The 25,799-nt window shown below is 32.0% G+C and overlaps 1 protein-coding gene across 3 annotated transcripts in view; it reads right to left on the bottom strand.

Annotated features, from left to right (window-relative positions):
- The window catches only part of LOC128990524 (gamma-1-syntrophin-like), a 128,961-nt gene that overhangs the window by 22,607 nt on the left and 80,555 nt on the right, over positions 1-25,799 (bottom strand). For all 3 annotated transcript variants that reach the window (XM_054412919.1, XM_054412921.1, XM_054412920.1), the window contains exon 3: positions 1,953-2,105. In XM_054412919.1, the coding sequence (XP_054268894.1) occupies positions 1,953-2,105 (153 nt within the window). The remainder of the gene's footprint in view (positions 1-1,952; positions 2,106-25,799) is intronic.

The raw sequence follows: 25,799 nt of genomic DNA, 5'->3' as shown, positions 1-25,799 counted from the left end.
TAAAAGAAAAATAATATACAATACTACATCAAATTATTACTTTTTTGATGATAAATGTATGAAAAAGTAAAACAAAAGCATATTAATATCACAACTCACAACAGAAGACAGCAACAGGGAATAGACTGTAATCCTGCAGTTGAATCCTGGCCGAGTTAACTGTAATGAATGTGTGAGCTCGAAATAAAAGTAATTTATACTGTCAGGCTTAACGCAGGAGCAACTTTGCACCACTAGCACTTTACAGTGGTCCACTGCTGTAAATTTAAGCTCAGCTAACTGAAGACAACTAAAATGTTCTGACATTTTTTTTTTTATTGATTTTTAATGATCATTTGTGCGAGGTTAAATTCAGTGCATGTCCAGTTTAAGCCCCTGGTAGAAAAATAAATTTGTGTAAAGTAAAATTTGTATAAACTAATTCTTTGATCAACACTAAATCTTTTATAACAAATGAAATTTTAACCGAAATTTGTTTTTATAACAATTATTTCACAGGTTTTCAATCAGCATTACATCATCATTTTGCCAAAAAAGCAGAAGAGGAGGAAGCAAAAAAGTACCTAATCCAAGATAACATTTTTGGATCACCAAACACACTAATCTGAAGACCTTGGGACTTGGGTTACAAGATGAAAATAAAAGAGGTCTAATTCAAAACTAATGTGATTTTATTCACTTTATGTATTTCATTGGATGTGTTCAATGAGAGTAAAATTGTATATTTCATAACAATAGTAGTAAGTAAGTTATTTTAGACCATAAATATTTAAATATGGTCAAGAAAACTAAATGACCCACTATCACTCGTGTTTTGAACTTTGCAGGTGGTAAACATTAAACAAAAACAGGCGATTTCAAAGTCCACTGAAGTATGTACACTTAGCAAAAAAGTAAAATTGTTACTGGTTTTCAATGGCTAGATGCAAGAAAAATGCTGTACGAGTAGCATTTTAACTCAAAAATTATGACAGTTTCCCTCAATATTTTTCATTGCAGGGTTATTATCAATATAGCCTACTGATAAAATGTTAATTATTTGTTCTAAGAAAATATTTTTAGTTAATTATACATGTGTCTGTTTTATCTGCGAAACCTAAATGAAGGCAAGTTTTTGCACCTAAATGTTGGCTCAGTTTTTGGTACTTAATTAACAATGCCAAGAGAGGAATGTTCTCAACACAGTGGTATCAAAGCTTTCTGTTTGAATGAATTCAACTGGTGACAGTGTTGTGACAATATTGTCAAAGTCTGAATGACAGTGACTGCACAACTTCACCTCATCATGCCATTTCTTGCTAAAGCCAGTCCTAAATATACAAACTCTGCCAATAATTAGCATACCGGTGGCGGTACTGTGCACTGTGCAGTGTGCATACATCTCACAAATAACACCATATGACAGTTCAAGTTAGCTGAATTGATTGAGAATGGGATTACATGAAATCCCAACCAATTATAACTGCAAAGGAGACGAAATCATTTGCATATTTTCCCTCATCAGCTAATGAAACTATAATTTATCAATTACATTGTCCCTACATATCTAAGAACAATTTCAATATTGGCAACCATAAAACCCTCTTTGGCATCAGTCCATATTTTATGGATAATCTGAGTCATTGTTGATATTAAACAAAATTATAAGTACTATTTTCACTTTTCTTTGTTCTTACTAAATGGTGAGTGTACTTTGTAGGAGTTTAACGCCAGATTTGTAATGAGTTTTAAGTAAAAGGTTTATCATAAATTATATTGTTAAAGCAAAAATATGAAAGATAATTATCCAAATTTATGTCTGAGAACAGAACAGTGTGTTCATATTCAATTATATTTTATGTATTCACACAAGTGCCATTACAAGACTATTGTCTAGGTGTTATATACAAACTCGTATGGTATATATGTATGGTACGTATGGTATATGTTCCCAACTTTAATGAGATACTCACCCTAGAGTCCGTAGGAGATGGTTTGTGGTTGTGGTTCCTGTTTATTGGGGAGATTTCTTCCTTCTGCAGCTTCAGTAGCTCCATGGACAGATGCAGTCTCATGGGGGTTGGTCTAGTCTTGCCATCACTCACCTTCACCATACCCGTCCGGACCTGTCAACACCATCAACATCACATTATATACCACTTAGTCAGTAAAGAGTATTTGGAGGTTGGGCTGGAGAGGCTGTGAATTGGAGCTCAGAAGAATGGAGAAAAGTCCTACAACATTAAATTACAGTATTACCATTTTACATGGGGATGCCACCAGTTTATTTCTAACCCATATGAGAGAATGATAACTGTAGAATGAAGTATGATCCTTTGTGGGGCTTTGTTATTACCAAGACCTGCAGATCGCACAAATTCTAGAAAATGCTTGACATTAGCATGTTTGTCAGTTGCCTGATTCATTACTATATTGATCTAACGAGAACGCTAGTGAAAGACCAACTAAACATGTTGGAATGTTGGAAACTTAAACCTAGTTAAACAAGGAACATTATGGAGGTAGGCAGTCTCTGATATTGTAGCTCTTGGCTTTATCACTTGAAATAGAATGAACTGGAGGATAAAAAAAATCCATACAAAGGAATACAATGTTAAGGAAAAATATGTGGACTGAAACAAACTGAGAATGTCAAGAACAACCAACTGGACAAAGTATTTGATCTATAAACAGAGCTAGCTGTTGTACATCAAGCTCTACAGATCAACTAAAGATAATGAAGAAAACAAAATGAAAAGTACAGATATTTTAGAATTGAAAAGTTTAGTATGTAACCAAATATTAGTGCTAGTATTAACTATCTCTGTATTAGTATTAGGCTGATCGAGTGAGGTAGCATCTTGGTAATTATACTATTTCCAGAATCGGAAGGTCTGACCATCGGACCAGCCGTTCTGAGAAGTGTTTTTTACGGTTTTATCCTCACAATGTTATGGATCCCTCAAGGTCCGTACTCCGCCAGGCAAAATGGAAGACATGACTTGGTCCTGATTCTACTTGTTTTATAAAGCCCCAAGTAGGTGGTAGTTTAAATAAACAACATATTACTCAAAAATCTTGGTTGTATTTGTTTTAAATGGAACAAAATATTTTAAATTACAATTATTTGGTAACATAATACAAATTTTTAAATCAGTTAAAATGTTTAATCTTTTGAAAGTGAAATAGCTGGATCTTAATTAATTCAATGAAAGGTTTATTTAGGGAAAACTCCAATTGTTTCAGAGCGTGAAGAAAAAGTGCACTATAAGTTCTGCAAGAACCAATTAACCAAATGAATAATGACAGTTGTTTAACAGGAGGGCTCTACAGCAAGTTGCACCCTTAACATAAACTACCCTCCGCCCAGCACTCCTTTGTAGTTAGTTGTCTTCTAACAGAATGCTTTGAAGCTGGAGTGGGCAGATACCTATTAATTTTAGATACAAAACAGGATAAAATAATAGTTGTAATATAAATAAAAAAAATACATTAAGCCAAAAAAATATAAAACTTTATTTATATTTTACTTAGTTTAAGTTGTCTTTTTCTTGTATCAAGATATTGTTTTTATAAAAAATCTGCAAACAATTTTGATAGTCAAAAAGTTAAGAAATGTGGGCTGGTATAGTGGGAGATACCTAGTAGCATCAGGTTCAAATACCGTCGGATTTAAATCGTTTTTCAGCTACCTTATACTACCCCAAGATATAGTTCAGAGTTAGCTGTAGGATCATCAATATAAAAAACAAATACCCCCGCCACAGCAAACCTGCAGACTAAGCGAATTTCCATTAACCTTATTGGATTTACACTAAAATGCCTCCATAAAAATAGCACATTTATTTCCTATTTAAATAGAATTAGTTTAATGAGTACTTAGGTTTGCTGCAACAGGGAGGGTAAAAAAGATTTTTTTTATAAATGATAATAGTTTAGTAAGAAATAAAAGTATTTTCCAAAATCGATCATAATATGTTCATAAATAAGCAAACTACAACAGTTAGTTGACTTATTCTCCATAAAAATAACATGGGAATTTTAAAATTACAATTTTTTGAATTTTCTCCGTTACAATTAGGCGCATAATAACGCTTCAATATACTAAATTATTTGTTTTTTAAGCTCTACAAAATGGTTTAAAAAGAAATTGTGAAATTTTGTGTTTTTAGGGTTAAAAATGGGAAAGACCTATTTTTACCCCATAAAACCCCCCATAAACCCACGTTCCCATAGTCCAATCATGCTGGTTCGCGAACTCATTCAAGTTTATCCCGCCTTACACCTTCAAACCAAATTTTATCAAAATCGGACAAAAATTACTCAAGTTATCGTGCGGATGGACACACATATATATATATATATATATATATATATATCTCTATATATAGATATATAAAAATTTGAACGAATGGTGTTTTTGGCCTCTGGGAACATCAAAATGAAAAAGGAAATCGGTCCCAGGCTTAGGTCTTACCATGAGACCGACGGTAACAGCTACTTCCCTATAGGGAAATTCGCTAAAAGGATGTACCTCTAACAACTAGAAAAATATTTTATGTATTTGAAAACTAACTCCAATAAAGCTGTAGAAAATTTAGTAAAAATAGGGACATTGTTAAGCAATACAATATGATAATGAGACAGGTAGGAGGTTAATTGATGGAAACATAAAATCCAGACTGACATTTCACACGTTGGAATGGGCAAGGCTTGTTTGGCGAATGTTTATACAAATAGTCAAATATTTAAGTATATTTTAAACTGTTACCAAACGTTATGTAAATGTCGGAGCTGCTATACCCGATTGGCAGCAGTGGTGAATTGATTTTTTATTTTTAAGTATATAGAAAAGGTGGTGAAATGTTAAGTAAATGTAAATATTTTACCTGAGGTAATGTCATAAATCATTTTTAAGTGAGTAATAAACTTGTTAAAAGGATAAGTACTAAAGTAGGATAAGTAATATAGTATATGATGACCGTGGGTAATGAAATACTATCTAAATATTTTATTTGTATGAAAAAAAAAAACGCTTTCTTTTGAAACTTAATTTTCCCCAACAAACGTTTGCGCTTTCTTCTACGTTTTGTCCAGACACAATGTTGGTTTTTAATATGAAAAAGTAAACAATTTTTATCAGGGATAACACTTCAAAACATATAAAACTATTGGTGTGTGTAATATGTTCTATTTTCTTCAACCAGAAAATATAAGTAAAACAAACAATTTGTACCATGACCTCGGATGAACTTTTAAAGAGTGACATGTGAAATCAATAAAGCTCTCAAGATCTGCTGAGGAAGGAATTACTTGAAGACCTACTTGAAGACATTCTTCAAGACTCCAACACATGAATGGCTCAGGTTTCTTATCCCATGATGATCCACTCCCTGACAAATGAATGAATTCAACTTTCTCTAGTTGTTTACTTCTTCAAACAAACTTAGCTAAATTGGAAAAGTAACAAATAAAGTATATAACAACTTGATCTCCTTATTAGTTACTAGGGGCAAAAATAAGTAGTTTTGGAAGAAAAATATGTATTTAACACCTAAAAATATGGCCATATAAAAATAATTTAAATATCAATAGTAAAAATTATCAATTAATATAAATAAAATAATTAATCTAGATCTTTAGTTCTGCTGAGTGTTCTAAAATAGAGTTATTAAGTAAGTCGGAGCTTGCAAGAAAGCTTACAAAATATATTAAAAAGTAATATAAAAAGGAAATTATTCTGCGCTATTCAGTATACATCACCACAGTGGTTAAGCTCGAGGTTATTTACATTCAGTCATGCATTCTGAATTAGATGTGGGATTTCACCTGTAAGGACTTTTGTCCTAGTCACAGCATTGGTGACGGCATTTTATAGTCAGGCTGCTTGTTTCCCCTAACAATATTCATACTTATTCAAAAATTGTTTACCGGTATAGCTATATTTTTTTATTACAAAAAATGATAACTTTAGTATTTTTTCAGCAAATACAGATCCTTACGTGAGAATCATAGGACGAGGTGGGTATTTCATATAATTGGATGAAGGCGACCAAGAACTGAAGCGTCTTATTGAATGAACAGGATGAAGTTTTAGGAATACTTAATACATTATCTCTAGTAGGCAATAAAGTGTAAGTGGAGAGGCTTTGAATGTGAATCAAATAAAATGCAAAGGAAACAACAATTTTACATCCCAACTTCAAATATAGTTGAATTTTTTTAGGTTTTCTCTGATTCAAGAACCTAAATTATAATAGTTATTGCCTTTTTTGCCTGAGTTCTTGATATTCTAGTTTTTGCACATTTTGACTTCTTAAATTATCTTCTTACGTAACAACATTAAGAATATAAGAAGCTCCAACATTTTGTTTGTAATGAAAATTGCAGGAGTGATAAAACAAACAATAATTATTTTAAGATAATTTTATTCTAAAGCTTACTTTTACCAAGGAAAATGTTCTTTCAAGAGTGGAACGATATAATAATAAATCTACCTTAGAACAATCTTGAAGAGGTCAAATCCTTTAATGCATACCAAATCAAGGGGTGTTCTCATTTTGTCAAGTCCTTCCCTTTAGACATAGATTCATGTTTTGTACTTTGAATGCAGAAACATCCTTCAAATACATATTACCATTTCTTTTATTCAAATAATAGAATGTGAAAATACATGAGGATGAAACTATAATCTTACATAAAGTATCTGTAATATGAATAATAAGTTGACTTTTGTAGTGGATTTGTTAGTTTTTGTTTCATATTCATAGTAATACCCTTTTATTGGTACAAATTTTGGCTGTATTCAGTTTTTAAGGGTCTTGTTAACTCAAGTTTATTCTCTTGTTTGTCAAATGAAAAATGTCTTACACAAAATAGTAGATGTATAACTTGAATGTATTCTCCCTGATAGTTTGGAGGGCAAAGTGCCTTAAGTAACTGAGAACGATTTCTCTGAGGTAGGAAAAATTCAATTTGTCGCCCACAACAAATTGACTGTGGCAAGTTATCCAGTTCCCTTTATATGACTGAGCATAGAAAAGTTCAACTTGAGGCAAAAACTCGAAACAGTACAAAGTAACTAAAGACGTAAATAAATATAGTAGCCCCAAAGACAAAAAATATATGACAGTTTGTAGATGTTTGGAAAATAATACTAGAATAAAATAAGTCTTACATAGTTTTCTTGATTAACTCTACTATCATCATCTATTAAGGTTTTTTTTTCTATAGTCTTTCAATTTTTACTAGACACAACCATATAACTCCGTTAATGAATATACGTCCGACTGTAGACTATTGGTGACGATAATTGAATAGTGTAAATTCCTCGATCCCTTACAAAACTGATTTACGACCATTTTCCGAGTACAGTAGGCTACAATCAAAAACACGCAGCTTAGATAAGGTACATTATCAAGCAGAATCAACTTGCTGTGTCTGTATTTCAAATACACTAGCAGTAGGGTAAATTTAAATAATTTGGCTATTAATAAATCCAAAACTTGTATATTGAAGGTTAGTTTATTCATGAAAAATATCTTCCATTGAAAATGAATACAGATCAAAATTCTAAATCCATAAATAGATTAAAGGAGTAGGACATAAGGAGTAGGGTGTTTACTCATACTCTATGCTATATGCCTTTGACAATAGGTGGTATATACTAAAACCAATACAGTAGTTGAGACAGTTTCAAAATTTTACTGGGTTTGGATAAAGTATTCATGAATCAAGTATGTGCTTAATCTAGAAGTAATCAAGGGTAGTTTAGAACAAAGGGTGGTGTATGCTTTGCCAGAGATGTCTAAGGGCTGACGTTGATCCGGATTTCAACCCCCCCCCCAACCCCCCCCCATAACTGAGCTCAGGTGTTTCATGTCACCCTGTTGACATATTCACCCCTCCCCTCCCCTGTTCTGACAAACTTCCAACTCAAATCTCTCCTGAAGACCTTTCATCCCGAAACAGTTTACATTGTCTCATTTAATTTCCAAAGATTAGTTTTACACCACCTGAATAAGTAGACTCATTGTTTTAACTTCTAGACTGTAAGATTGTCATGTTATTATTTTGAAGCTTTGTAGTATAATTACAAAAATTCTCTTTTATATAAAATACACTTGTTGACACAAAATAATCGACTTGATGTTTCTTGTAACTATTACAAACCAAACCTGAGAAAGTCAGAAATGCTTGTAGAGTAGTATAAGGATATAGTAAAAGCATGTTATTTCTGATCAAATTATTGACTATTATGTGGTATTTAGTGAGGTCACTCCTTCAATGTTAAGTAGATTCATTTTTTTCCATTTTACATTTTTAAATTACTAAATAAAATTTTATTTTACATTAAAACTTTGAGTTTACCAACATTTTAAAACAATGATATTTACAACAATAGCAGAATTAAATAAAGCAACCGAGAAATCAAGAACCATAAATCCGTTTCACCCCAAATACTAAAGCAACAAAACAATAGAGGATCCAGTGTCGAACCATGGGAGCTTGGTTTAATTATTCAGCCACACAGACACTGGGTTTTGGGGGAGTGGGTGTGGGGAGGGGGGAAGGGGATGTTGGGATAAACGGAACATTTAATCTGTTTAACCAACATCCCAAAACGTTCTGTACAATGACTAAGGTCAACCGGGTATCTTTGTGACCTCAACCTAATGATTTGGCCCTACCTTGGGTTAGCTAACGAATTACCAAGATTCATGATAAGCCTACCTGATATTTTTAATAAATGTGGTATGAAAGGATGAAGATAAGTTAGTGGACAATCTCCAAATTTGTACTGTTTGTGTTGCTTATTAATGTTACCATTTAATTGTATTTTTGCCATCTTATAGTTATGAATCGCGTAGTTAGGCGTACCTACAGTCATTAATTAAGTTTACCTAATTAGTAATTATCTACTTAAACATGTAAAATTGTCCAACGTTTTTTCGCCGGTTAGATATATGATTTTAGCTGCTCAAAACACTCAAGTAATCAATAAAGACACAAAATCAGTCCAGTAAAAATATAAAGAATATTTACATGAACAAGGCATGTATACTGGCTTGCTTTGTTAGATACAGTGTTAAAAATATGTTTCATGGTTTTTACAAACAACCAAATAAAGTAACAAATGCATACTAGTATTAGTGAGAAACTTTAACTCTACTAGGTACCTGAAGAGGAAAATTCTATAAAAAACTATAAAAGTCACATGAATTAAAACATGCGGTTATGAATTAAAACAAATAATCACAGCGAAGGCAATCGTTTGAAACGTGTTAAGTTCTCATCTCTCTATCTACTGTGGAGTTGATCAATTACTGTAATTCTACTAATCAAATTAACACTTCAACGACCAAACGAAGGAGCAGCGCAATCTGTAGTGATCACTAAAGAAGCTTGCTTTCAATGGGAGTTTAATGTAATTACTTTGAATTGTTCGTTTAGTTAATTTTGTTAAAGCGATTTTGTTTGCAAGTTTACCTTAATAAATGATGCAATTGTTTAAGTTTGTGTAACAGTATTTCTTGTTCATAAAACTATTTAACTTATTATTCTATATACAATGGCTAGTTTTCCATTTCATTACTTGTTATGTTTGAACGAAGAAAACTTCTTCTTTACAAGCCATCATCCAGGCTTTCATTACGTTATCTTATATACTAAAAATACTTTTGCAAAACTTGTGACATGACCATACTAGTGGACCGAATTACACGCGGTTGGTACCACATGAAAGATATTTTTTTGTAGATATACAGAATCCCGTTATCAATTGAAATAGGCTCAAAATAAGCAAACAAAAATGAATTTTAAATACAAAAAATAAGATGTGCCTTATGGTTTGCCATGTTGGTGACGAAATTACAACCAAATATAAACAGAAAATCAAAACAAACTAGAGGACCCATGCTGCTCTGCAGCTTTAAAATAAATATAATATCCGAGAAATAATTACATTTATGATTTTAGATTTTTGATTGAGTAATACAGTATCTTGAGCTTAACTGAGTACACGATCAATAGCTCAAATTAAAGCCTATAATTTACTGATTATTGTCAGTCTATAGGACCCGTGCTGCTCTTCAGTGTTTAAACAAATATAATATCCGAGAAATAATCAAATTTATGAGGGAAAACATATAGAAAACCATCACCAATACTGGAGCTATTAATTTTTAATCATATAAAAACTGTATGGCATGATTCTTATCAAAGGGATCAACACAACATAAAATACGTTAGCTAAGACTACTATATTCACAAGACCTAAATGCCATTTATATGTTTAAATGCCGTCTATGATCTGATTATGATTTTGCCAGTTAGTAATTTATTTTAAATTTTTATGTGCACACATAATTCACGTCTTTGTACATTGAACTCGCAAAAAACTCGGGAAACACCAGCAAAACTACAAATGTAAGTTGTCTGTGCAGTTGGAAATGTAAAAGGGTTAACAATAAAGGCTGGGGTGATAATACAATAATGTTACAACGGTTTAGACGAAAATACATCATAGTTCTGTGCGTGCATTGATTTGAAACAAGGGCTCTGTATACCAAAACGTTGCCTTAAAATAATAATACTAATATATTATCATAATATTATATTATCATACAAATATACTGTATTCAAAATATATTATTGCCACTACGCCAATTCTAATACAACGGTATAGGACACGAGTATGCAACTGTGTTACTGTATAGCATAGCGTTCAAGCCGGCAAATATTCATTGCAGCAGATGTCAAGTTATGAAAGCAATTTGCCAGTTGCGGATACATAACACAAAGTAATAAAACTTCAAACAACTATATCTGAGATATCATCTCATGAACCACACGATGCATTGTAATCTTGCATATATAACAACTTTATTTCTATCGCCTGTAGTTTTGTATCAAAAGTTGAAGATACTACGTAGCAGCCAAAAATATTATAACAGAACCGGTATGGATTATAAACATTAGCAAATGACGTAACTGGCCCGGATCCTATACTAGTAACATTGTCAAATGGTTTGGACGGTTCTATTTAAGTAATGTTAAATCTATCTATATAATTAATACGCTACATGAAACTTTGTCGGTTGAACTCCTCTGCCATTTCTTAGCCGATTTTATCCATTGAACCATCCATTGGAAAGAGTGTGTCGCGTAGATTTGCAAACTAACCTCAGCCTGTCTCAGACCCCAGTGGCTGTTTAATTTCCCATTATCCTTATGAAGAACATAATTGTTTACATTTTGATCAGCTGTATAATTTAATTGCTGTTATTAATTTTTCAATTCAAAGTCTTTTTAAACTCATCGGAAATTATGATGACTTTTATTTTTGTTTTTAAATTACTACTTTACTTCTATGCAATTGCTCGATTTCGAGCAACGTGTTTACTAGTAATGTTTAATTTCGGTCCAGTAACATAATTGTTTTATGTTTATGGCCCGTACAGGTTCTGTTCTAGTATTCGTGATAGTAGCTGTGCAGAAAGTAAATTCCGTTGCTTTTTTGCATTGGAAAATGTCCAACTGAAATGCTTAGTCAACGCTAGAAGCACTTCCTATTAAAAAAAAAAAAAAATGTTTGCGAGGAAAGTGGTACACACCTTCAAATTTGAGATCGTAAGTGCTTTGGATTTCTAAAATCACAATATAAGCATTCTGTTCACAAATTGCCAACCTATTTACGGAGATGAGAAATATGAAACTCAGGTAAAAGTTTGGTAATGTAGAGTACGGTTTAGTAAGTCTGCAAAACATAAAGGCTTACATAATTATAGGCTTTTGCAGTCAGTACCAGTATCCAATCGGTCTTCTTTGTCAACCGGGGTCTTCAGATGAAATTCACTATTAAATATTTCTCACCTTTTGCTGTGAAGTAGCTATAAGTATCATAGGCTGAGACTCACTCTCTCTCTCTCTCCTGGCCACCACGAAATCAATGCGCAGACTCACCAGCGCTGTGTTCATGAAAATACGTTTACATACATCACTAATAATAACAACCTTTTTATTTTTAATTGCCATTCCACAAATTCAATAATTTACTTTTTTCTATTTGACAGCAACTTAGCAGACGCACAGGTAGCACTGCCTATGTCTGCTAGTTCCATTTGTTTATTGTAGAATATTTTGGCTCATTAAAACTTGTATGTATTTTACTATTTTTAGTGTCATAAGTCTCTGTTAAGTATATTTGATTTTATAATCACTGTTTGTAGCCAATGTTTTTGGAATAAACTATATATTCATTCATTCATTCAGTCAGTGGACTTCATTATGAAGCGTTGACGCAAATAACCGATGGATTCTATCACAGACAAATTGTAATAACATTGGGTACTGAGCTACCCAACACTAATTTCTCTTACTGATATTCTGTACTCAATGTCGTATAAACAACTACAGTGTGAATCTATATCGTTATACATAAGTTACGAATTTCCGAAATTAAGTGAGTAACACTCTTTCTACCTGCCAACATTTTGTTTGTTAGTGTTTTCAATTATTAAACGAAATTATACTAATTTCAATGACCTACATCAAATATTAGTAAAAAATAAGTTTTCACTGTAAATCCTTCAAACACATAAATGTATTAATTGTAACAAATTATAAATTCCCCGTAATCATTTAATTTTAAAATAGTTTTTGTTCAATTTTCTAGTGTATTTGAAATTGAAACGAGTGGGGAAAACAATAAATTGATCAATTCAGCCAGTTTGGGGAGTAAAATCTCTGGAGAAATTATCAGTTAGTAACCTACAGCGCTACCTCCTCCTCTCGTAAACCTACAACTTTAGTGCTTGACAGGGTAGGCACGTGCAACAGATAAACCAAGACTGACCATTTATATTGAAACTTTTAACCCTTTACATGCTCACATCTCACTGAGGTGGGTTTAACTTTCTGTTTATACTTCACAATATAATATCAAGACCAAATATTGTTGTATTAATCCAATCGGCAAACTCAAGAAAATGTCTAGACTATGTAATTTATATTTGGGGTGAGCATTTTTGTGAGATTTTTCGAGTAATAAGTTAATAAACAAACTGGAAATTATCTTACTCTAAAGGCAGTAGAGTACAAAATTTCATAGTTCAGATTGCTTGGCTGTTAAATAGAAATGATCTTAATCGCTGTTCAAAATACAAACCTTGCCCGAGTTTAATGATGCTATAGACGTAAACAACAATATTGAAAACAGCGTCCCTAGAGACTGGATTGCGTTATTCTCTGGAGTAAGTTGTTGCTTTGAAAACAAACGTTAATTTCAAGTCATGAATGATAACAGTAAATTTCTAGCAATTTTATTGATACGTTATATAGAGGGTGGTTCAATTTAGGTATCCACATACTCATTCAATTCGACAAGCTAGCCGTTGTTATAGTAGTTTTGTTACTTATTTGGTAGCTTTATTTACATACTGGTAAGTAAAAGAATTCTGTACGTATGATACATAAAAATAAAACAAACTTTTTGTTTAGACTTGGACAGAAAAATGATTATTAACACTTTGAGAGACAATTGATTGTGTAATGAGTTTCTTATACTACCTACTTCAAAAACCCCTTTCTTCCACGGATTATATTTGGTAAGACAAAATATCTTTATGTATCTAATACAAATTTCCGAATAATAAGGAACTGTTATAATCCTCATACATGTTTTAAGTCCAATGAAAAAAGCTAGGGATTATGATCTTGTAAGATATTGGCCTAAATACAAGTTCCAGTACAAATTACTTATTTTGTAAATTACTTACTTCATTCCAAGTAATATGTTTATATTTCATATTGATGCCACTAAAATGTCTTGACGGGTTAATAAACAACTTACTATACATTTTATTACATCCAATAAGAATAATTTTGGGTGTTTTAAAAGTTCTAAGTAAAAATATACGATTCCTACCAAGTGAAGAATAAATAACGTACAAATACCAAAAGATATATTAATAACAATAGAAATATTAGTACTATACATTTATATAATCCAAATAAATCTTGAACTATCAGATGTTTCCGTATAGGGCCTACATATTATGGTTGAGAGATGAAGTATTCTCTTTACCACAGCAGCTCAGCAGTCTGGTCACGCCCGCGTATACAATGTAATGTCACCAAACAGCTGATCGCGAAATTAAATTTTGCCTCTTCTTATACTCTATACTTTATAACCTATCAGAAACATAATACCTTTGACTATACATTAATACTTTGACTTGGGAATTACTGCCTGAATTAGGTTTTCCCCCAGTCGATACACTGTTGTATACGAGTAATGTGTTATTTGATAGTAATAATGCTACAATTAAAATTGCAGATTTTACTGCTTAATGTGTACTATAGTATATCCTGAATATCTAATTTGAAAAAAGTTACCAATAAAAAATAAATAAATATTTTATTCGATTTGTGTTCATAAGTCTTTAAAAATTTGTTGTAGGGGAACCATCCAAACTTTGGTCTTGTAAGAATCTAACGTCGGTCTCTTTTTTCACTCTCATTGATATCCAATGACAATGGAATCTGGGTCTGGAAACGATCTCGCTTGGATTAGAACCAGTGACCTTAAATTTTGAAGGCGAGCTCTACAATCACTTGGCTTACTTCTATCTGGCTATTCAAATATTCAGTTCAATATTTGACGCAATATTTTGGTTGTTTCGTTATGGTCTTACTTTTCTTTTCGGTAATTTTAACGTAAAGCTTTGGTCTTCTATGTCATTGTCATTTTTAAAATGTACATTCAGCTTTTATTTAGTTATGTTTTACTGTCAATCTGTCTCGGAACCATCCATCATTAAATTAATCTAAAATACCATAACCGATTAATAGCAAGAAGTGACAAAGAGATTCAATAAACAATCCGTCCAAGATCTAACAGCCTATGGACTTTCTATTGACCACTATAACCACCCTACGTAACTTTTTTACATCGTGCATTTGCTATAGTACCAAAAAACATGGTTTGAATGCTTAACAAAGAAATGAATTAATAGAAAAACAACTGTCACAAAGACAAGTGTTAATGTACAAACAATGATCCCAGTAACACCACAGCCAAAATGGCGTTCCCGATTCAATTACGATACTCTACGATTATTTATTCGTTTAACAAACCTTTCCTCTTTATACAAGTTTTAAACTTTGAATGAAAATTATAAATGATTTTCGCTTTTTAACTGCGCATAATAACTCTTCATGGTGCAAATACGCAACTCTGGTGAATTATATTAGAATGAACTATACAGGGTGAATAAACCTGATGACCTAATAACCTAATGAATACAGGTGGTTCGTATGGTCTTTGTCACCAAAAGAAAGCTTATACAGTGTGTTAAAAAAGTCAAGACCCCCCCCCCCCCTCTAATATTTTCTAAGTAAATATACAGGGATATCCTTTTGGTGGTCGTGCAATTTCAGCAGGAAGTTTCATTTTATGATTTTAAAATTTTTGAGGGGGGATTTGGGCGGCAACTCAAATATTTTAAAAGTAAACCCCATTCAAGTGACACCTCATTTTGAAGTGTTTAGAAAAACTTAAAGAATGGTGAAAACTAGAGGTCGCTATCTCTTCTCTATCCAAAATGGTAGCCCGTCAAATGTTGTGGAAAATCAATGGTAATATTGGATACCATTTTGGATAGAGAAGAGATAGTGAACTCTAGTTTTCACCATAATTTAAGTTGTTGTAAACACTTCAAAATGAGTTGTCACTTCATGGGGTTTACATTTTAAAGTTTTGAGTTGCCCCCTTAATCCCCCCTTATAGGGGGACACTCAAACATTTTAAAATCATAAAATGAAACTTCCTGCTAAGCTAAGGTTGCACGACCATGAAAAGGATATCTCTGTACATTTCCTTAGGAAAGTATTAGAGAGGGGGGTCTTGACTTTTTAACACACTGTATAAGCTTTCTTTTGGTGACAAAGACCATACGAACCTTGTATTCATTAGGTTTATACAGTTTGTTTGGTTTGGGTAACGGTTAACGCACAGTTGACATGCTATACTATAATTTTCGTTATCGAAAACATTCAAGTTAATGGTTACAATGTGGGCAAATTTGTTCAGCTAATGTATACAACAATGTGTTGGGTTTGTGTAGAGATTTACTGTGTCAACCCACGCTCTGATTTAAACTGGGTTTAATTATAACAAGGATTCTTATGATTTATAAACATTAATAAAACAGCCTGTGATAATTTTCAGCAAAACATAAAATGAAAAAAACCCACTTCAATTAAAAGCTGAGCCAAACAATATTCTTCAATATATTTGATATACACAAACTTTAGTGAGCATTCCATTATACATTCTTTCGACCTAGATATTCTAAATACTTTCGCAGACGATTGATATTTTTTAAATTCCTTTACCCAACTACCCCATATAAAAATTCATATTTATGCGTTGTTACCAAATGAAGATTTATCATGAACGAGGTATTTGAAAAAAAAACTAAATTTATATTTTCCTTATGTAAAATAGCCAAAACAGGCCCATGTAGTTGTCTAATACAACAGTGTTATATCTTATAATCCTAATATTACTGAAAGTGTGTGAAGCAGAGAAGATAGGAAGGGAAGATGAAATCACGATATAAACTGGAAAAGATTGATTAATTGAACAGATAAACTAATCGTTGGTTTAATCTGTGACTTTGATTAATGTTGTTCAGTTTTCGTTGATATCTTAACACTAATTGAATCTGCTTCGATACTATCGCCTTCCTAGATAATACATTTCAATTAATGATTATAATTACTTCAAGTATTCTAACTGTAAAGTTGTGTAAGAAATAAAATACTGTAATGCTATTTATGAGAATAATAATCTTAAAATAATTAAAAAATTATAATAATTTTAGTGGTACAACAAGAGCGGAAAGGAATGTGTTTATGAATAATTGTTTTAACAATGTTGTAATGTTTTATCATGACGCAATTGACTAAATATAACACACTGTATAAAATGTGTTTATAGTACAGTGTGTTTATACAGTAGTTATAAGTATAAATAATCTATATAAGACTTGTGTTTTTCCTTTCCTGTATATTAAACTCCATTTACTCCCAATAGTTTGACATTTCAATAGTTCTACACCCCTTAAGTCCACAAAGTGTCGAACTATCGAGGTTCTACTGTATATATAATTCACTTTAGTTTTCAGTTAAATACAGGAATGATCCGACAACCAAGTTGTCAGTTGAAACTATGCTGATATAATAATATCTGTAAATGTAAAGACTACGTTAGGTAAACAAGATGTGTGTGCTTTTCTCTAAACAAAATCCTACTGGTAGGTTCCAAATTATAACTAATTTCAAATATTGTATTGTAGAAAAAGGAATCTATATACTCATAAGTTATTGAAAAAGTTGATGGATAAAAAATATAAAAACGAACTTTTTTAGTGAACGATGACTTTACCTCAGCGACTACGAGATTAATTCAGTCTGCTCTATGCATTATAACACCTGAGCCTGAGACCAGATACAACCAGGTTAATTCTGCATCGTCGCCCATCGCACAACAAAGTTAGGTACACGTAGCATCACATCATACAAGGTTACATTAGATAGATCTCTTATGAGAAAAATATCAGAGGTTAATGCAGTCACAACTTGAATGAATTATCAAATATTTTTAATAACTTACATATTTTGACAATGGATAATTAAATAATTGGATTCTTCTGAAACCCAAATCATAGTGATTTATTCTAGTAAATATTAAAAACTAATCCACCCTTAAGGATGCCAAACAACATCTACAAATGGATGGGCTGCAGTAATGTGGTTATTTTTAAATAGACTTTAAAATAAAAACTTAACCTGTCTGCACCGGAATTTAATTGGGCTTGTAATATATGTAATACAACACAAAATATGCATTCAGCAAGATAAAGAAATGAAATAAAATTATTCAATGTGTAAATACGATTTATACCAGGTTTAAGATAAATAGGGCTATATTGCATAGTAAGACTCTACAGAAGGTTGTATTCGCATAAATCGCTGCTTAAGCTATTTTCATCGATTTAAAAGATTACGTAAATCTCACTTAGTGATAAGAGTGGCTAGACAGGTGCGTGTTGAATCCGACTCTGCTCTTATCAGTGATAAGCTTTTAATGCGACAGCTGCTGTCCGGCGTGGCGTTACTGCAATTTGGATCTGCTGTATTTGTCAGGGAATAAATGGGGCAAATTTAATATGAGCCTGGATAATTTTAGTTAATACACAATTTATTCTATAGCTAAATATACATAGTCTTCCATATCTACTGTGGTCAGTTAAACAGCGAAAATAAATAGCAGAGAGGGATAAAGTTATACAGTACAAAGTGTATTACATTGACGTTATACAATGCACAGTGTATAAAAAAAATACTAGCAAATATAATATTGGAAAGGCCGTACAAAATTTGTGCACCGACAATTTTTGGACTAAATTTTGTCTTTCAAGTGTTACAATAAACCATATAATACTCGGGCTAAATTTACGTTGCTATCGGCACAAACTATCAGCATTATACAGTAGTAATTGATATCAAGTACACTAATTTTAAAGGCAACATTTATACTAATGTTTTTCTTTCAATGAACAACATTGAAAATGGTACATGTCACCAAAACTATAAGTAGCTTTTGAAAATGAAAATATGAAAAGTAGGTATTGTATATCATTGTAGCCGTATAACAAGTTAAAAGCCATGACTGACTTTGGATTCAACGTATCAGGGTATCGTTCAAATTAATTGTTTTTGCAAACATGAAAACACTAAAACATGTAAAACTAATCACAGGTTAACTAATATTTTATAACTTTGTCCAACAAATCTAGGTGAAATAACGTAGATAAAAATATTCCCAACGTCACCATCGGGTTGATGGGGTTTATTAAACTGCCAAACGTCACCGCGCCACAAAGACTCGTCTGATGAAAGAAAGCAATTCTGGAGGTGATATCAGATTGTAAAAGATCGATACTTATTCTATCAGAGATTCAACACCGATACCAAACCTTATTACCTTTTAGCAAATAAGATTTTTTAGAATTTTACAACAGGATGATTTTTTATTAAATAAATTAACTAATGTTTAACTAGTTATTTTACTGATGAAAATTACTCATTTTTTTCGTTCATAGGCACATTATATGTAGGTAAGAGTAGTTTTAGAATTGCCTTTGTGTTGTTTGTAGTATAATAATATTTACTTTGCTTGTCCTTTGGCAATATTATGAAAGAAAAAACTAAGTATATTCCCTGAAGTAGTAAACAATAAATCACAATCAAACGTAACCTTTGAACTAAGCATGCTTCAGTAAACGCCAAACAAGCTTACCTACAAGAGGTAAAAAAATATAACTATAAGACAAAAGTTTCACCAACCACGGATAAATTAATAACTTCAAAGCAAGTACAAAATACATAGCACTGTTTCACTTTCTAGGTACAATCAAATTTATTAATTAAATCATTCATTTGTCGGGTGCTAAATAATAGAAACAAAACATGTTTCACAATAGTAAAACTTAATTTTTTGTCAATACTACATTATTTTATTATCTATCGTAAAATATGGTAAATCGTTTTTCCATGGTTAGGAATACAAGTAGTTTGCCAATCGCAAATATTAGGTCAGACTACAAATCGATAAAGTGAAGAGATTACCTCGACCGTATAATCAATAACTACTTGAGTGTTTCTATACATTTTGCGAATAGTTCCCTCCAACCACCATGGTTGGCCTAGTTTGTGAAGTTACTTCATTTTAAAACATTTTAAACTACTTTTAAACTTTTCTCCATCCAAGTATCCTTCTCTAAGTAAAATTTCTTCACACAACTGTTTATAGACATATTAGTAAGCAAATGATCAAGTTATTGGGTAGCTTAAATAAAGTAAATAAGACTAGATTCCCAGCGAGATTACTGTTTTTGTTCAGACTATCAGGGAACATTTTTCATTGTCAGGCTGGCGACTCTGTCACTGGAGTAATCTTCCGTGAGGGCCTTCAAACTTTTATAAATTTCAAAAAAGTTGATGTTCTGATTTATAATAACTATACAGTTTTTACTATAATAAATATAAGCGATATCAAACAGAATGTCAAAGGTAGTGCTTTAATGGAATATTTTAGAAATTATGTTGGATATAGCAGTAAATTCACTTACTAAATTCCACAATTTAATTGAATTTAAAGAAATAATACAGCTACTGGTAAAAATTACTTGTGTCATCACAAAACCAAAATCTTCCTACAATTTTATATTTCAGAAAGTGTATTTTTTGTTGTTTGAAATCGCCTAGTAAGGAGTAAGTGATATCAAAACTATGGAAAATATAAATTTATGAAATGTACTTTGAAGTGAAATGTATCTTATAATAAATTGAGTAAAACCCAATTTTAGGATCATGTTTGTCGAGTAGGCCGTTTATATACCCTTTACAATCACTATGTAGTCATTATACCCAGTACTATACCCAATGCTGTGTATCCAATACACGTACATTATAGAGTTGCATATAATTTCAATGTGATTAGATGGTAGATCCATCAGCGTGTTTGTGGATGTCGGATGTCCAACTCTATACAGACAAACATTGTTTTGCAACGACCAAATCCCTGCTGCATAAATCATTGACCACTACAGTGTCAGGCTGGTCTATCGGTGCCAGTGTTTTAAAACATTTGCAAAAACTCCATGGAGTAAAATGTGTTATAAAACAATAGTGTTTTAAGCTAATGAATTGACGTTACAATTTTGTATTACATTTAGCTATCTATGTATGTAAAGGTGTATAAATCCGACATTAAATAATATGGCAACAATTCTGTTAAACAACTAAATTTTCTTAGGGGTAGGTGTTTCAAATAAGTAACGTATTAATATAAAAGTAGGAGGCCAAATACTAAGTTGGTTAAAACGAATAGATTTACACCTTAGCAACAGATCAAGCACTATTTAACGGCAGGTAAATTAGTTTATAAGTCATAATTTTGACGGATCAGTAGTTAGACTGCTCGAGGACACAAGTAACCAAATTGTATAAAAACTTTGATGGATAAATATGATTAAAAATTTGTATTACAAATTAGAGGCTTAACTAAACTGGACTTAAGAATCAGATGCCTGCGACAAAAAAAAAAAAAATGAACCTTATAAAGTGTCAGGGAGTTATGGACGTTATAATATTGTTGAAGCAGATTTTATGAACAAAGGACATAGGTAATATATATATATTTTTTCTAAAGGGATATATATTGAATCGATATGTGATAAAGATATGTGTCAAGGTTTAAACACATCTCTAAAGCCTTCACGTAAAGCTGTCAGAGGCACAAAGATACAGGAAGTCTGTCGCAACAACAATGTGATCTAGATATACGATACATTTCCCTTTAGGTTCCAGATGGAGAAACTTTTGAATAACTTATGATCAAACTAATTCAAGAACATATTTTTATTCGTATAAGGATGATAAGGACAAATTCTACTATAATGGGTGCATATTGAAATTGAGAACATTTTATTTTTGTCGTGGTACTATTTATAAGTATGAAAATACATGTTGTTCACTTTAATTTTATCAGTATGACACACAAAGGATATGAAGAAAAATCCAATATATTACGTATTATAAAACTACAGCATGAAAAAGCTCCTAATGTTAACATGTAAAGGTTTTTATATCTTCACAATAAGTGAAAAAAAGGTGAATTCAGACCGAATGTAAAACACTGCCGTGACAGAAACCATTAGACCTTATCTCAAAATAAGCTCTGCGAAGGGGAGGGGAGGGGGTTAGAGTAAGAAACATGTGATTCCAAGTTTGATAAGAGGGTTTAATAGCATTAATGTCAGCTTTAATGTTTAATACATCTTACGTTGACATGTTGTTTCAAATGTCAAATTAGGTTACATTTTTAAGGGACATGAATAGATATTCGGAAAATATGCGATATCGATAACTCAACTAAATATCCTTAAGTTCATTAGAACTATTTTCAAGTTAAAAGGTATTTAAACTGACATAAAAAGAAATATATCAGGCATTAAAATACTTAAAAATATATTTGATGAGACGTACTCCATTACAGATTTATCTACTTTAGATATAAACACTTTTAAGGTAAGACCATTTATTTATAGATGATACAAAACAATCGTAACATATTGCTTGTTCTTTCTTTGTTACATTTATAAAAAACAAAATAATCTACATTTCGTAAAATTTTAACTTGAATAATGGGAAACAAATGTAACTGTTAAAAACTAAGATTGGCAAACATAAAAAGATTTACTTAAGTATGCTGCATATTTTTTGATTTTACAAAAGGATGATAATTTGAATAGTATCAAAGTCAAAGGAAATATGCCACACATTTCTTATTACAATTAGTACAAACGTATATAGAGTTCAAACCCACATTTAACCAAGCAAACTTGTATATGGAAAATAATCTAGGCTGACATAAAAATATTGAATACCTACTGTACAAAAATATTTTACACGTGATTACTCGAAATTGCTAAAAATTCAATAGTACAAAATACATTGCCAGAGTGGTAACAGATATTCTCCACGAATTGGCTGTATCAGTTAGAACGTGTATAGAATAGAGAAAGCTAGAACAAGTCTAGGGGAGAATATTGATGAGCCAAAAACGTAAAACCAGGGAAATATGTTTGCACTTTACGATTCGCACTCACAGCTTTTGCTACGTGAACTTCTAACAACACACGGTGTGTTTAATCTCTACACGAAAATATGTGTTATTACTAATTGACTGAGAAAATTACATGAATTTAAATGTTAAAGAAAGGTATTTAAAAATAAACATTTGGTCCAATTGGTACACAAATGTAAAAGTAAGACCACAAAGCCTAAGTGAGAGTAGGTATATTTTTCAATGTCAACCATTGAATTTATAAGTAATAAAAAATGAAAATATATTTTTATGCATATAGATTTAGGCTGTTAGAAATATTCCTGACGGGAAAAGTAACAAATTTATTATATGGCCTGTACAACATTTATAAAGTATCATGCATGGATATGGGTAACTTCTTCCTTCAGCATGTCTTACTTGAAATATCAAACAAGCTGTTTAATAGAGGTTATCAATGGTCATTATTTGTAACTACTAAGTATATATCCAATAGCCATTACTTCTTATTATTATTTATGTGTATGAAGAAAAATTCAGCTTTTATTGCTTAGTAGTTCCTAAAAATGTTTCTTCCTTTTCTTGGTCCAAATCATAATTCTGACCCACTTTGATATGATACTCTAAAGAATATTCCTAGTGGAAAATCTCGTACTTCAAAGAAGCTAGTGCAATAAATGGCAGACTCGGACAGTATCGTCACATTGTGAAGTAGTGTTCCGTGTTTTCAACATTTATTTTCAAACCTCTAAAGTAAAACCTGCCACAGCCACAAACGGTCTCTATATCTCTCTATCTGGGGCAACTTTGTCTATTAGTTAATAAAATATCTTTGTCCTTAATCAAATAAAATCTTACCACCCTGTTGTGACAATCGTCGTACTAAAAAAGTGTTTTTGGTTATATTTTTAAGGTTTACAATACATTTTAATAAATGTGTACAGGGGTGCCCACAAGGGGGGGCTGTGACGCAGACTGCGTCATTGAAATTCTTGGGGGGGGGGGCTCAAAAAATGCAAATGGGGGGGGGTTGGCTAGAGTTGCAACAGTGTTCAACGTGACGACAATCAAAAATATATTACGATGTCGCCAGATAGAAAGTCGATTAATTAATGACAACAGTTATATTATTGAATTCAATTAGTTAAAATAGGATTTTAGGATAGTTTAGGATTCGTGTAGGAAGTTAATATTCAAGATTAGCAAGACGTGAGAGGGAGGGCACGGTATGGCTCAACTGCTGTGATGGATAAAAGATAACGCGTGGTACAGACACGTCCAGCTACACCGCGACTCAGCACAGAACGCTTTGTTGACATAAAGCTCGTTAACATACAATCAAGTAGCATAGGCTACAATACTTTACACTATTGTGTAGATACTCGATTACCTGAGGTAATAGGGAGGGGGGGGGGGGTAATGAAAAATACGATTATTCCAATATAGTATAAAACAGTTGACAAACCCATTTAAACGCTGTAAACAGCCATTAACGTCACGTTTTGCATTTTTATAAACGATATTCAATATTGCACAATCATTATTATTGTGCAATAACATTATTATTGTACATTTCAAATCATTTATCTTGGTTCAGTTGTACAAACGGCAACGTTTAAAATTATAGCTAACTCAAACTCAAGCCAAACACTGCATTGCTATAAATAACGTAAATATTAAATAAGGAACCTTTAGAAAGTGTTGTAAGGTACTGCTCATGACAGACGGATAGGCTACCGGTAGGTGCTGTATCACAGCATAGGAATTGGATTTCGAGCAACATGTACACTAGTAGGAATTGATAGATAAGTACCTAAAAAAGTGTAAAATTATATTTAGAGATAATAAAAACACTCTTAAAAAAGAATGTAACGAGAACAATTATTATTCTTTTTCATTGTTCTTCTGTTCTTTACATATTAGGTTTCTCTTCAATTCATACCCAAATTCAATAAGTCGCCATATTTAGGCCTACTCATTGGCCAATCACAGCCTTACTACCATGGTTACTAATCACTCAATCACAGTTTACTAAGTTTTATATCGTCATCATTCCCCAGCTGTTGTATCTGAAATCTGTTGTAACATAGCGCACAGCAGACAGAAGTGTAAAACGGAGCAGACGATTGTTGGCGCAGGCGTTGTTTCCATTTTCATCAAAGGAGCTGTGATGTTTCCAAAGGGAGGGAGAGGGGATCGTTATATCAAGAGAAAGGCGCTGACGTTAAGCAGAGGTTACGAACGCTATATAGATATTCTGGCAATAACAAATTCCTTAAATTGGGGTGACTTATAAAACTCTAATTTTATTTATATAGAAAGATAAGTTTTCCAGTCCTGTACAACACTGATTCACAGTCTTTTCCCGTTAATCAAAATTCAAGTACAACTTGATACACACAGAATCTCCGGTTCCCGACCTGGATGATGGCTAGTTATTTAATTTAATGTTACATATTAGTTCCCGTGATAAATCAAACCCGTTATGTAAGCCAAAGCCACACGGTTATTAATAAATGTCACTTGGTTTTGGATTTGCTTACTTACAAACGTGATCGGAAATGGTTAGGGCCTACACAGTATTCGTAAACAACATTTATGTAAACATATCAGTGACAGCTAGAAAAAGGAATCTTTATAAAACAGCTGTTCGTAATTTCATATATGACGTCTAGTATTCGTGACAGATTATTAGTATTTCATAAATGACGTATGTAGTAAACATGGAGAAAAAGAACTAGAAAAATCACACAAAATTGGGTTTTTTATCGTCCTTTATTTTATTTCCAAAATAGTGAGGCCATATTTTAATGGCTATAAGGACACTCTCGCCAATCCTGTGAATACAATTAATTAAACCATTAGAATCATAATCGGTACTCCAGTTTTCTTTATAGTAGGCTGCGTAAAATGCCTTCTGGGGCGTGACAGACGGACATAAATTGAGATAAGACATGTTTCAACTTCTTCAATGTATAAAACGTAAAAATAACCCAAAATATGTATAATTCTGAGCAATGGACAGACAAAACCCTAATACTATTTATATAGATTAACTGGGTTTAAATTTTAAATATCTAAAAAAATGTATAAAACTTCTTTTAGTTTTTCAAATAGTGCT

This window comes from Macrosteles quadrilineatus, unplaced genomic scaffold (assembly GCF_028750875.1).
Source record: "Macrosteles quadrilineatus isolate MER2022 unplaced genomic scaffold, UCM_ALF_1.0 Scaffold_3__2_contigs__length_128488019, whole genome shotgun sequence".
Lineage (NCBI taxonomy): Eukaryota > Metazoa > Arthropoda > Insecta > Hemiptera > Cicadellidae > Macrosteles > Macrosteles quadrilineatus.
Note: the sequence above shows the minus strand (reverse complement) of the source record. Positions and strands in the feature narration are given on the sequence as shown.